Source organism: Vanessa cardui, chromosome 1, assembly GCF_905220365.1.
Source record: "Vanessa cardui chromosome 1, ilVanCard2.1, whole genome shotgun sequence".
NCBI classification, from domain to species: Eukaryota; Metazoa; Arthropoda; class Insecta; order Lepidoptera; family Nymphalidae; genus Vanessa; species Vanessa cardui.
In genome coordinates this window covers 4,225,779-4,241,261 of record NC_061123.1, presented here as the reverse complement: position 1 = coordinate 4,241,261, position 15,483 = coordinate 4,225,779, and the positions used below count along the sequence as shown (strand labels likewise).

At 29.9% G+C, this 15,483-nt stretch overlaps 2 protein-coding genes across 6 annotated transcripts in view; one reads left to right on the top strand and one right to left on the bottom strand.

Annotated features, from left to right (window-relative positions):
* LOC124539311 (solute carrier family 12 member 4) overlaps positions 1-15,483 on the bottom strand; it is a 448,925-nt gene that overhangs the window by 275,434 nt on the left and 158,008 nt on the right. The window lies entirely within an intron of this gene.
* The window catches only part of LOC124543626 (monocarboxylate transporter 9-like), a 29,334-nt gene continuing 24,565 nt past the window's right edge, over positions 10,715-15,483 (top strand). The window contains exon 1 of the mRNA XM_047121919.1: positions 10,715-11,235. Within this exon, the coding sequence (XP_046977875.1) occupies positions 11,116-11,235 (120 nt within the window). The 5' untranslated portion in view covers positions 10,715-11,115. The remainder of the gene's footprint in view (positions 11,236-15,483) is intronic.

The window sequence follows — 15,483 nt, the reverse complement described above, 5'->3', positions numbered from 1 at the left end:
TACCACCAAGCAATAGGTCTATTTCCTTGTTTTATACTACAACTATCGAAAAGGGTCACCTCGTTCATTATGTCAAACAGGACTAGCAACAAGATAAGTATCCCTCAATGAAGTTCAAAGTTTAACATTCATAATAAGTTCGCAGGTTATCATTACATATTGAGAAACAATGTAATCCAATCAAGTTCGGAAGTATGTCAAGTATGGTCTGGAATGATGAACCCTTAGATACTATAGTAATTGATGTCAAAAAACTTTAGGATACAATCATACTTGGCACGTGTAATAATATAAGTTAATATTAAAACGTAAGTTTTAACGTGTACTTGTAATGAATGCATTAACATTGTCATCTAAAATAAACAGCACAGATAAGCATAAATAATATACACGTACAGCTATTGTTCGAAAATTTTGGATTAAATGCAATTTTAGTACGATTACGTTGTTTTTGTAAAGTATTTTCAATGCTCAATATTTAGTATTATGTCAACAACTAAGAATGTTGTCACAAGAATAGTATTCGTTTGTTTTTTAATGGTCCATATAAAGAGATAGGTTTATTCGGTACAACTGAATAACGTCTCTGATTCAAATTTGGAAATGCGCTTGGCATGTTTGTAATTTATCCCAGGCTCAGTGATTTTAAGGCATTCTCAAGCCAGACTTGGCAGGTGTTGGATGAAATTCCGGCCTATATATATATACAACAACCCATACAAGTGTATAAAATAGCTATGTGTATATGATATTGGTGTGATAGAATAAAATTCGATTCTTCTTCATAAAAGAAACCGGTTATTTAACTTTACCTAAGCATGTAAAATGTTATATACGAAATTGTAATTTATTGTTATGTACATAGTAAGTATGCAATACTTACTTTTGACACGCGATATTATTATAAATATTTTAACATTTACTAATGACCTATATAAAAATATTTAAAAGAAGTGAATTGTTTAAATGCAAAAAGAACATTTTTGTGTTTTAGTCTTGATATTGATTATGTATTAAAAAACGAAGATAATAATCAAAACCAGATTAAGCTGGCATATAGATAACGATCAAATAATCAAATTATATCCACTTGTATTTATGTTAATAATATATATAATATATTTAAATTTTATAAAAAAAAAGAACTTTGAAGGACTTTAGAAACAAAATTTACTTTAAATGGTTATCAAAACGAAAAGTGACCTTTTAAAAGAACTTTTACTTTTTCGAACTCGACTGTTCGGTTTCGACTGTTCGGTTCGACATCAACTCGTTCTGGTAAACCTTAACGACAAAAACTTTCCGTCACTTAACCGATTAAGGGCCGACGGATTCGTTTTCGAAAATCGATATATAAATTAAATTTAATTAAAAACGTTTACCTTTTTCTGCGTTCGGTCTTTTTCTTATCGCTACTCGAGTTGATTTCACTTGATATAATTATGTACGCTTGTATATTATAACATGATATACATATGTATATGTATTTATATTAATTAGTAAGGAAAAAATACTATTATATTACAATGTTTGTACTTGTAACTATGTTGCGAACAGTACCTCACTTATTATCCCTCAAGTATTAGCAGTAAATGGTGCTCATATGTCGTGTCATATATATCTTGGTATACGGGTCTATATAAATTAAAATTGAAGTTAGCAGGGTATACCCGAGCTGAGATGGCTCAGTGGTTAGAACACGCGCATCTTAACCGATGATTGCTGGTTCAAACCCAAGCAAGCACCACAATATATATATATGTGCTTAATTTGTGTTTATAATTCATCTCATGCTCGGCGGTGAAGGAAAACATCGTGAGGAAACCTGCATGTGTCTAATTTCATCGAAATTCTGCCACATGCGCATTCCTCCAACCCGCATTGGTACAGCGTGGTGGAATACATTCCAAACCCTCCCCTTAATGGAAGAGGAGGCCTTATCCTAGCAGTGGGAAAATTACAGGCTGTTACTTTAGTTTACTTTTAGGGTATATCTCTTTTTAAATAAATTTATAGTTTGACCGACGTTCCCCTAAAATTCTGTCTGAAGCAGTTTTCTCCCTTATATATATCGTCAATGATATAAGCCTTTAATACATAATATAGTTAGTTAGTAATGTAGTTATTACTCAATAAAATTTAATAATCACCAATTAAACTAAAATTATATTTAAAAACTTTAATACACTTTCAGCAGGAATACCTATATACAACATATAAGCTAATTTTCTTCATAATAATTAAAAAATGTTTTGTCAATAGTCTTAATAGAAAATAATTTCATAAAAATAACTAATTAACATTTCACTATCTGAGCACGCGTAGTGATGATAACATTAGATTTTAAAGTTCAACCAGCAAACCGACTCAAACCCGACCGAGGTTGAATACATAATATTATTTAAGAAATATTTGGAGATAATTTAATGGACTGCGGTTCGTTGTTTTAACTTTACGTCGGAGGGTGATGCATTATCTAACGTTAGATATAGAACCGGATCAGAAAACGAACACACGATGTCCCCTTGTGGTCTATAATTGACAATAAAATTCTTGTATAAAGTTTGTTTGTTTATTTAAATGTACTAATGACATTTTTATATGTGTGTGTGTGTATGTGTATGTGTGTGTGTATTTTACCAGTTTTATATAGTAATTAGGAATATAAAATGAATTGCTCGAGAATTTGTAGTAATAGAACACTTTGTAAATACTAGCTGATCACTCTGAGTCCGCCTGAAATTAGAATTTTATTTATGCTAACTGCTGCATCACTTAACCGGTAAAATTTTAATCATCCAAGGATGCTTTCAAATATACAACATCCAACCATTTAAAGAGAGATCTAAACGTACTCATGGTGAGACTCAAAAGGACAGGCAAAGAGACTTGCTAGGCTAACCCTTCCTTCTTCCATAGACAATGGCACGATGGTAAGTGAACCCTTACACGCTTCATCGCGTCGTCAACAATCGAATTTGAAATGTTTTGTTATGTTATTACACCGGCTCACTGATCCTTCATACTGAAACGCAGCTATATAAACTATTGTTATATTGCACTTTTGCGGTGGAATGAACGCCATATCAATATGCTCTGTTATACTAGCAACACTGACCAACTCACCATTCCCTGACAATTTGACACCGCCAGCAAAAGATTAGCCTACAATACCCCAGATGTACTCGTTTTTTCGAGGTAGTTTGACGATGCTAACTCCAATTATTTTATTACAATATTGTGATATTTCTGTAGAAAAATCTAGATTTGAACTCAAGATCTCATACCTGAAGTTAATCGCTATACCAACGTGACAGCTAACAATTAAGAAAATAAAGAACCTCCCCAGACGTGCGCTTGCACAAAGGCAGAATGTATAAATACTATGAGTGGATTATGACTTCAAACGGATTTTTCTTTAAAAGGTACGAAGACAATGGCCCCTTTAATCGCTCTTTCCCCCTTGTGAGGCGCACTCCACGGCTTGGGACGTTGAGACAAAGATGGTGACTGAAGATTACTAGAAAAAAATAAGAGTTTGAAATGAAGTTTTGTACGTGATTTTTTTTTTGTGAAAATAATATTTCATTATAAAAATATATCTTACAGCTATCCCATTCTAAAAGGGGATAACAGTTTAATTAAATAGATTAATTATATTTTATTACACTAGGAAAATAAGCAATAAATATTTAAAAAAAAAAATTGTATAATTCTTTAATGTACATTAAAAAACATTCACATTTCAAATGTTATATAATTACTTTTAAAACAAAGTGTTGCAATAATAAAAACTAAAAAATAAAAACTGTACCATATTTAACCTTTGGCTATTCGCGTCAGAATATAGTCTATTATTCGCGTGGGATCTAGATTACATTCGCCTAAATAGTCAAAGAACACATTTATTATAATATTCGACATAAACGCAGTGCATATTTTACTAGCCCATTTAAAAATAAATATATATATTAAAAATACCATATGTATTAAATAAAACATTCTTAATTCAAATTTATTTTTATTTTACGTCACCTTACTTCGTAACATGGAAGAGATAATTTCAGCTAGAAGTAAATGTTTTATTTCAAAATCTTCAGCAACCTACGAATTAAAAGCCCAACCGTTCTCAATAACCATTTCGTCCATTGGTTACCGCAAAACCGTTTGCAAATCCGATTGGTTGTTTTTGATTTTATAACAGGATATACAGAAGAGATATGATGTAGTGATGGTACAAAACATACTCACACACACCATGTTAATATTCAATCGTATATATACTACTGTTCGAATGTATTGTAAAAATTATATTCCTTTTTTAAAAAAAAAGAAACGGCACTGTCACATTGCTGCCGGTTAGATTGGTTTCTATTCAAATTAACCCAGGAGTGGAACTACATATATCTCCTTCTGCGAAAGTGTCATGTCGCAGAAGGAAGACGCGGAGCGGCAGCGGGAAGAGAATGCCGCCGCTGACTCCGGGGAGTCGCACTCCCCCCCCCCCCACTATACAACACATGGGGGAAGCGCGTGATGCGTGCGAGAAAAAACAAAGGAGTGGAACTGTATCGATTGTTCCTTTATTTATATTTGAATAATCAAATTACGCACTCCAATTTATGCAAAAAGTGCGATCCCAAAAGTATGTAGACTTTAAATATTATAAAAAACTTGGACACATTTACAGTTTCAAAATAACAAAATATTCATAAACATATGCAATATTTATTACAATAGCTACCAAAATCTCGAGATTTAAAATATCAAAGAATTATCTTTCAATATCTATACATGACAAGCACAGAATCATTAGGCATTGATTTATATTTCTTATAATGACAATATATATAAACAGAGGTCATCGCTTATTATCAAGCTGTTCGTTTGTTTATCTGTCTTCTAATTCTATTTTCAACCGACTTCCAAAAGGAGGAGGTTATCAATTCGTCTGTATTTTTTTTTTTTTTTTTTTTTTTTATGTTTGTTACCTCATAACTTTTTACTGGGTGGACCGATTTTGATAATTTTTTTTTTGTTTGAAAGGTAGTGCTTCCCGTGGGGTCCCATTTTTTTTTTATTTTTTTCCGATGATGGTATCCGTATGAAAACGACATAAGTCTTAAATTTGCATTATGTATATGCGCGACAAATAGGTGAATAACTGAAAATCACGTTAACCAATTTTGATAATTCTTTTTTTATTATAAAATACATACTTCAAGGGTAATTTGGTGAAAGTTTGGTAAGGTTCTGAGCACAGGATCCATAACAAAGTAACGGAACGGAAGGGAACGGAACAATTCTGAGGAGCACGTTAGCGATACTCGGTCGAATCTTTTATTTATAGGTTATTTGAATATTTGAGTCACCTTCCGTAATGTGGTTATGTTTATGTAATTATCATAGTCAAATATTATAATCAACTAGCTACCCACCCCGGCTTCGCACGGGTGCAATAGTGATACTAAATATACTACAGAATTTGTTTATATACGACATCACATCGAAAACTTCTAAAATTATCAGTGTTTCTTTACTATATTGTTCATGTTTTATATACACAAACCTTGCCCTTGAATCACACTATCTTTTAAAAAAAACCGCATCAAAATCCGTTACGTAGATTTAAAGATATAGGGACAGAGAAAGCGACTTTGTTTTATACTATGTAGTGATGGAACTCCTATACGGCTCGCAGTTAGGGTGCGATATGGGACAGAATTTCTTACTATCTTTAATCAAATTTTGTGTATGTGATGTGATGTCATATGATGTACGAAATATAGTTGGTCTTTTTCAAAGTTTTTTTGCTGAGTTCGATTACAGCTCTTTCGAGGGATCCTTGTAGTTTACGCCGCGTGACGTATTAAATCCGCATTTTCGAAAGTCTATTTTTGCTTTATTCGCAAGTTTCTTTTGAAATTGTCCTCGAAGTAGTTTCTGACTCATATAAACGGAACGTTTAATCTATCCATATTAAAAAAAATTAGTTAGTCAACATCAGCATCACTTAAAATCAAAAAATAAATAAAATTTTAACAAAAAGAAAAACCGACTTCAAACAAAACACTATTTTAAAACAAATGAGTATGCACGAAAAAGTAATAAAAATAATTGCGTATTCAACATATTTTTTAGAGTCTTCCTAAGTTAAATGAAATGAAAAATATTAGACTACTTAAAAGTCGATCAACGATTATATCATGTAGTTATAATTATTGTTATATTTGGAGTCGGTGTCAGCCAATAAAACCCTACAGTATATCTATCAAAAAACAATAGGAGAATACTTTAACAAATATGTTTTTTACAAATTACCTTTTACACATTAATATACTGGATCAATCAAGGGGCTCGTATCGCTTTTTTCTTTTGATTGTTGGGGCAAGGGTACCGTGGCTGACACCGGCTCCAAATATACCAATAACTATAACTACATGATATAATCGTTAATCGACTTTTAAGTAGTCTAATATTTTTCATTTCATTTAACTTAGGAAGACTCTAAGAAATATGTTGAATACGCAATTATTTTTATTACTTTTTCGTGCATATTCATTTGTTTTAAAATAGTGTTTTGTTTTAAGTTGGTTTTTCTTTTTGTTAAAATTTTATTTATAATCATCTCTGATAGACGGAGCTTACCTAGTATATTGGTTTAAAAAAAAATTCAAAAGATCTAAAAATCAACTTTTGTTCAAATTAAAACGCCACTCTTATAAAAAATTAATAATAATAATTTATTTATTTAATCAATATTGATTGTAATTAAAACAATACAATCAATATTGACGACCTCCATGGTCGAGTAGTGTGTACACCGGTTATCATGGGTACGCCACTCTAAGGTAACGGGTTCGATCCCCGGCCGAGTCGATGTAGAAAGTTCATTAGTTTTCTATGTTGTCTTGGGTCTGGGTGTTTGTGGTAACTTCGCTACTTCTGATTTTCCATAACACAAGTGCTTTAGTTACTTACATTGGGATCAGAGTAATGTATGTGATGTTGTCTTAAAAATATATATTTATCCTAACTAGCTGTTTATTATCAAGTGTAAATATTGGCATTAATTAAATTAGTTTCAGGAAAATATCAGCCGTCGACGCCCACATTGCGAAAATAACCTTCGGAAATATAAGAAAATTGTCTCATTTGCAATCCCATTTCCATTGTCAATAATTAAGAATTTCTACAATCGATACTATTTCCTGCGATCGTTCACACGAGGCAATCAATGATTAATTTATGTGGTTTTGTAAGAAAAAAATATAAATTTGCACGATCGTTATATTATTATCTGATACGTTGTTTCGTTGTGACATATCTTTAAAAATATTCTTAAACAAACATATGAACATATCTATGTTGTTCGATGTAAATCTACATTATGCATATATTTTGAGATATATATCTACATTATCTTTATAATAGACACTATCATATCTTACAAAAACGGCTAACAGATTTTATCGATCGTAAAAATTGTAATAAAATGTGTTCTAATTAAAATATATTTATATATAAATTTACTAAATTACATTAATATATTTCTATGAAATAAATAACTATTGTATATAATAAATAGTAGTTGATAAAATTATTTGTGAAATATGAGCATTCAATTATTATAACTATGCATAAGTTGAAGTCTAACGCAAGAACAAATTACAATTTGTTATTGTACAGAATAGGATAAAACGAATAATGTATTCATTTATTCAGATTGAGAAAGGAAAATATACTGAAAAAATATTACTTAAAAAAAATAATTGTGTCAATTTTATTGGTTAATTCTAAAAACATAGGTAAGTAAGATTTGCTATGAATTGCATGAGATATATTTATGTATTATATAATATATTTAAATATATTTTGTGTGTTATTTCGTTTAAAATATTCGATGTGATGTAATCACTTGTAATTAAAAGTGCATTCAAATTATTTCACAATCATTTACGTTCAATATTTATTTTATAAAATATTGACACATTTATTGGTAGTTCGAATAAAAAACTTACGATAAATTTGTAATGGTTCGCGGCAATTTTTGACGAGACAAGCCGCAAGTGCCGTAAGCTCACAGCTCATTGTCTTACCAAACGTCATTGGCGGAAGTATTTATCATGATACATAAAACCAGTATTAACTGTTTCTAAGTTACAAAAAAAACGTATGATGCTTAACCGTTATGTAGTTTTGAACTCAGCCGGATTTTAAACTCATATAACGGGCCAATTTCAGTTAGATTATTAACTATATATTATCTATGTACATTATTTTATTTCCAACAACAAAAATATACAGATCAATAGATCTCTATTGATCTGTATATTTTTTTCTAGCAACTGTAACGATTGTATTATACACCAAAACCCTAATGAATTCGTCTGTTAGAGAAAGCCTTATTAAAATCAATTTGATAGTTTATGGATTATAGCGTGCATCGTTAATATATGTAATGTTAGTAATAATTAGTTAAATATCTCGATATATTATATAATATTTGATGGTAGAACTTCGTGTAAGCCCGTTAGGGTAGGTACCACCCAAACGCCAGATATTCTACCTCTAAAGAAAAGTAGGCAGTATTGTTGTGTTCCGGTTTTAAGGGTGAGTGAGCCAGTGTCACTAAAGGCACAAGGGACATAGCATCTTAATTCCCAAGGTTGGTGGCGCATTGACGATGTAAGGAACAGTTAATATTTCTTTCAGCGTTTTTGTCTAAGTGTGATGGTGACCATTACCATCAGGTGGTCCATATGTTCGTCCGCCAACCTATTCCATTAAAAAAATAGATTACAATCTTAGTTTTCGCAGTGATTCAAGTGCTTTAATCTACACTTCTATCTACACTTTATCCAATTTAACATAATCACATTAAATATATATCAGTTAATGGATATAATGGAGCTGCATTGGAGACTGGTCCTGTTTAAATATTCAAATATAAAAAAAAACTCTCAAAACATTAATATAATCTTCGTTTTTTATTATTCTTAAATTGCTTTGTATCACCAAGTTTTGTGATTAGCATTATGATTCTCAATCGATTTAAAGAATTATGCACAAATCGATATATTTCGTTAGTTATATAGACAAGATAAAGTGTGTAACTAAATAAGTTTTGTTTGTTTAAATTATCCAGCATTTTTTGTGTATATTAAATTAAATCTCAGCTCGGAACTCAGATGGCCCAGTGGTAAGAACTCGTGCACCCATGACCTCGGGTTCAAACCCTGCCTGGGTTGGCACCACTATATATACGTGCTTAATTGTGTTTATAATTCATCTCGGTGAAGGAAAACATCGTGAGGAAACCTACATGTGTCTAATTTCATCGAAATTCTGCCACATGTGCATTCCATCAACCCGCATTGGAACAGCGTGGTGGAATATGTTCCAAACCCTCTCCTTATTGGGAGAGGAGGCCTTAGCCCAGCAGTGGGAAATTTACTAGCTGTTACTTTACTTTTTTCTTTTTTTAAATTAAATCAAAGTTGATAAAGTTATCTGAAGGAATAGCCAAGTGCGTAGGAGTTGCTCTCTTAGCCCAATGAAATGGTACACCGACGCGATCAAAGAGAGAGGCGTTGGTCCAACTACTTTACTTTCTTTGGTACACGAGTCTGCCAGACTCATACTGACTTGCCATGAAAAATTTATTTATTAGAAAAATTCGAACCCCCACGATCTATATCGAAAATTTAGCTCCTTGCTAGTATTTTATTTTACGTAAGAATTCTTAAAAAGTAATCTATCTGATCTTTGTTATTTGAAATACATTGGATTTCAATAACTTTGAGATTATTTTCAGACTTCAGTAGCAGGAGAACAAATTATGGCTGAACGCTTTCTGAATTATGGCATATATATCACACACGAGCTGTAAGCCATTAAATGCTTATGGAATTGGAATCCATTCACGTTGAAAGTAGTTTCGCTCCCAATAAATTGTATACTTATGAAGTATGGAATAAAATATATTTATAATTTCTTAAATATGTAATCTTTAGATTGTTCGGTTTTTAAATCTAGATGTCAATGTTTTTTTTTAAATATTAACAACCACGAAGAATTTATTATAAGGCGTTTTTTTTAATCATGGGAAATTAATAAGCCAATGATATCTTCTCAATTACATTATGAATTAATTAAAAAAATAGCTAATTTATGCAAAAAATATCTGTGGTAAAAATAACATCTGAAGCTATAAAATATAGTTGAAAGATTAATAGTTAATGGATTAAAATAAACAAATTCCTGTTTCTTTTTTCATAATCCGGATGCTTAAAAATAATCTAAGAAATATAAAAATAGATAAGGTTTCGTCGAATAACTGTTTCGAGAGCTTAAAATAGATTAAGTTAGTGAATAAATTAAACTTAAATACTGATACCGTTAGTGTTTAGTGTTTTTTTTATTGTCATAATTAAATTCATTTCATTTTTCAACGATTTCAATGATTTTCAAATTCAATTTTCACTTTAATTACAAGTAACGCGTTAATAGCGAATTTTCGTGGAAACAGCAACGAAATAATAAGTTATTACCCAACTGACACATTACTCCCTAATTAATGATCCAATAAATGTGCTTGATAGGTATTTTAGTACAGTATGAATGAAAATACTCGACACAATCATTAAGACGCTTGTAAAAACTTTCTGTCAACACACTTGGTCCGAAAACTGACATTGAATATAATATTATGAAATCGTGGCAGTTGATGTCGCATGGAAGTAAAAGAGAGACGCGTCCCTGAATAATAAAATCGATTTTTAATAATCATAATGAAATAAATCGTTCGGTGTGTTTATGAAGATTGCGTAGTGTGCTTAGCTCATTGTAAGACAGCGCACGATGCTGTACTGACAAGAATCCCTAGTTTATCAGTTGTTTGTCAGTTTACGTTTGGGAAATCCGTTATTTCTGTTTACGATCTTACGCTATAATATATCCTTTATTAATGTGATATATTTTAATCCCTAAACTAACAAAATCGGAGTAGCTTATTTATAAAACCCATGAAACCACTGTTTGAGGTTGTTTTATAAAGAAAGGTTGTCGTAATCGATTCTTAGATACGTTTTAATCGTTGAGGCGTTAAGTAAAATGAGTTCGCAAGGTAAAAGTAGCCTGGGAAGCTGTGATAGTGACGAGAAGAAATATGAGCTGGTGCCTCCCGAGGGCGGCTGGGGATATGCGGTTTGCGTTGGTCTCTCCGTCATTTTTGTAAGTAATCTTATATTTTATTTCAAGTGATAATGATATCTATTTTTATTGGTTTTATTCATAAATCAATAGTAATTGTGATTATTAGATATTTAAATATTAAAAAAATATATTTTTTTACGGTTGCGATTTTTTTATAAATATTTTTTTTATCTTATAATTTCTAAAATAACCAATGTAATAAACATTTCATTACATAAAAAAAACAATATTAAATTTACTTTTTTATTTAACAGTATGTTTTAATATTACATCTTCAAATTCAATAGGAATTTTTACTTTATGATTAATTGTATCTCATAATCTAAAAATTTATTAACAAAATCTTTATACATGCTTAAATTTTGCATATTTACCTAACAACAAGAGATTCACGTTTTGTATCACGTATATATTTTGAATACATATCATTTTGACCCGTAGTACTTTGTCATTATGATATATTTTTGTGAATCCATAAAATTTATCCTATCGAGTAATAATACTTTGTAAGCGAAAAATAGAATGCACATAGAATTTAACCTCATTTAAAAATATAATACAATGTGTTTATAAATAACTAAAGGTAATACAGCAAAAAATACCAAGACAAGTTTTAAGTATTTTGTATTGAAAAAAAGATTTACTGTGATACGAACTTTACTTTGGATTCGAAGCAGCATGGGATCAAAGGCGACGGGTTTTATCTAAATCTCAATCTTGTAGAGCTGAGAGGTAAAAAACTCGTTGGTCTAGAGTAAAAATCTTGGGTTCAAATTTGAACCACTATTTTTGTGTTTATTCGTGTATTGATGCATACATCGAAAGTTTTTTTAACATATGCTAATAGAGGGGCAACATAGGTACAATAATGTAAAAATATATACTCATGTTTAATATATAATAATAAAATATGTTCTAGTGATATTAGCTCTTTGCATTTTAATTGTTAAAATATGTAAAATTTTCATTTATGTTTTAGTAAAGTATATGTTATAAGCGAAACGAAATACCACGTGGTTTTATTGCTTATAAAATAAATAAAGGCGATTAAATTTTAGTAGTTAGGCTAGTTTTTCATTATTCAATTATTATTATTATTATTTAACAAAAAATCCCAACCCATCATACAAATCAATAAATCCAAATTTTGCCATATGATATTTAATATAATGTTAGTACTATGAGCAGAAATCGAACCCCAAGCCTATCGTCTGACCACTGAGTCATCAAATTGTAATGCGAATCGCGCTACCACTTACGTACCTACTTGATATATGATCTATAAACCAGTACTTTACGAAATCGTATCATATTTTTCATATTCAATAGACAAATAGGCTTTATTTTATAATAAATAATCCCTTTTTCATCAAAAATAACAACACGGCAAAATAATACTTTCAACTGTCTACATTTAAAACAAGTTAAACAACTTATATAATAATATTATGAACTGAAAACCTTCGAAACAGGTTGCATTTCTGGAATACGCTTTATATATACTTGTAACCTTTTTTATTTAGTTAGATAAAATCAAAAAGTATAGATTAAAAAAAACCGTCCTGTCTGTATTGCGCCTTAGAGCGACTTTTGATTCATAAAAATAAACATTATAGATTTAACAGGGCATTCCACAATTATAATCCTTATTGACGTCGAATAAAAATAAAAACAATGTACTTTGTCATTGATGAAACAAAATCAATAAATAATATTGCATTAGATTTATCGATCAACATTTTATCTTGTTGCAATTTTATTAAAAATAAACATAACATAATATATATCAAGCAAAACATAACTCCCGCGGATTTTAATGCCAAGAAAAGGAAAATATATGTATTTATTTAGAGAAAATGCAAATTAATATGAACATTAAAAAAGCGTAGTATGTAATTGTTGATTTTCGTGTATTATATAAAATTTAAATTGTAAATTTCTACTCAATTCGCTGTCGTTTCTTCGTAATAAAATGTATATTCCATAATTACTATCTTCTAACATACTAAGCCTCTTCTAAAAGAGATTTTAAGAGTTAGAGTTGATTTTATTATAAACGTAAATTAGGCACATAAAACATTTATGATGGTCCGGATTTTAACATGCAAAATTAATATGTACATGATTCTTTCCATTCGTCTTTTAGAAATATAATAATATCATACTTGTATGATGAGCCTAATTGAATAAATGTTGTTAAGATTTTTATTGTCTAATAAATATTAATTAATTATTCAATAGATAATGCCACAAACATATTTTGTAGTTATTCATATTTTCCACTAAGAGTCGTTGGAAATAGCCTTGCACGATTTTATATGTATATATTATGTAATAAATTATAATGACGTGTAGTTGGATTGAATCAGCCTCATTATTATTTTAACTAAACTAGATAAGCCCGTGATTTCGTGTGCATTTCAATTTAACAAAAAAAAATATTGTTCAGATCACACATTCAACAATAACTTAATAATTCAGTATTATTGTAGATAAGCTGGAACAAACAGACGGATAGATAAACAGAAATTTTCAAACATGTTATTTTTATATAAACATGTAACGTGTATATGTATGCTTATTGCAAATGCTTATATAAAATGTGCTAATTTTTATAGTACAAACAAACACTCAAAATTTTATTGTATATAAAGATAATATCACAGTTTTTCATTATTTATTTTTCTGTGTTTTCCTTTACAAACTATACGAATACACGACTTGATAACATTATGATGAATTATGCATTATATTTTGAAAAAATAATACTAACTAAAATGAAACAGTGATACGTATTTGTTGTACCTATTTGATGATAAATTTGTGGAGGTACCCACGGAACCTATCATGCATATTACTATACCACTGAGTAAATATAGAGTATCATATAATGTTAGCATGAATATTACAATGTAATTAAATACAATTTAAAGTACGTATTTATATAATGGCTCGCTATAGTTTTGTATCAATTTTATTGTGATAATGCCCTTTGGCCTATAATTAGACATTAGTCTGCAAACGATTCTTAATGTGAGGGTCGAGACCTCCAGATGAATGTCCGTCCAAATTAAATAGTAGGTCAATTACCTTAACAGGCAAGGTGTTTTAGCAATATATCTAAGAATAAGATATCCTACTTATTTATGTAAGATAAACTCGCTAAGTTTTCATACAATAAATGTTGATACGGAAATTATAATGTTTACATGTGGTAAGGGTATTGTGTAAGCCTGCCAGGATATAAAGCACTCAATTATCACATATAATGTTGCTGGAAATCAATACTACAATACTACAATCATATAGTATTCTTAGAATATATGATTCTAGTATTATAAGATACGTAGATGTAATTAGATGCACTAGGTACATTAAGTTAGTTTAGTTGCAACTTGTGAGTAATGTTTATGGTAAAAACAAATCAAAATATACTTTATTTATTTATGTAGGCTTGAGAAGTACTTTTTAATCATTACAGTTATTAAATACGGAATATTTACCATATTTTTTGTTTTTATTCGGTGGAGCTCGATATTTCGATATTATCTACGAATGTCTTGTTCGCAAACTTTCACAAAAAAAAAAAAACACTTTTAAATCGTTCATTTTACAAAACTTTATTTATTTTAGCACCGGTTTGAAATGTAGATTCTACTGAGAACAAGCAATAAACATGATAGTTACTAAAATTTTTTAAATACATTATTTACGGTTTTTTATTATCTATATAATATTGTGTTGAATAACTTGCCTTATATTTATTATAGTAATCGTCATGGCACGTGATACTTTGATTTTAAGTTGATTTCATATTCATTCAATTCAATTAACACATTGGCAAGGCAAAAAAGTAATCAAGTCTTTAATGAATCGACAGTTACTGTTACAAATGTTAATATGTACAATTGCAGTAAGCGACAAGAGCGAAGACATAAATTAATCTCTACATACCAAGCCAGTGCGTACTAAAGCATTTCACATTTTTGAGATAGTGTTTTTTATTGCGGCCGAAAGGCTGACAGGGCAACGACCGATCACAGAGTAACTAATTATCATCGAATAAGTGATTACTTTTTTTAGATGTTAGGCGTCTTGACAAATTCATGAATGGTACCATGGTAGAGAATGATTCTCTTTGTAGTCAAACTAAGAGACAAAAATTTAATAAGCATTGTTTACTAAGAATTATTATAAAAATGCGTTATTAAGCTATCATTGAAAATAAATAATTTAATTAATTTCAAACAAGTCTACAATGCTATT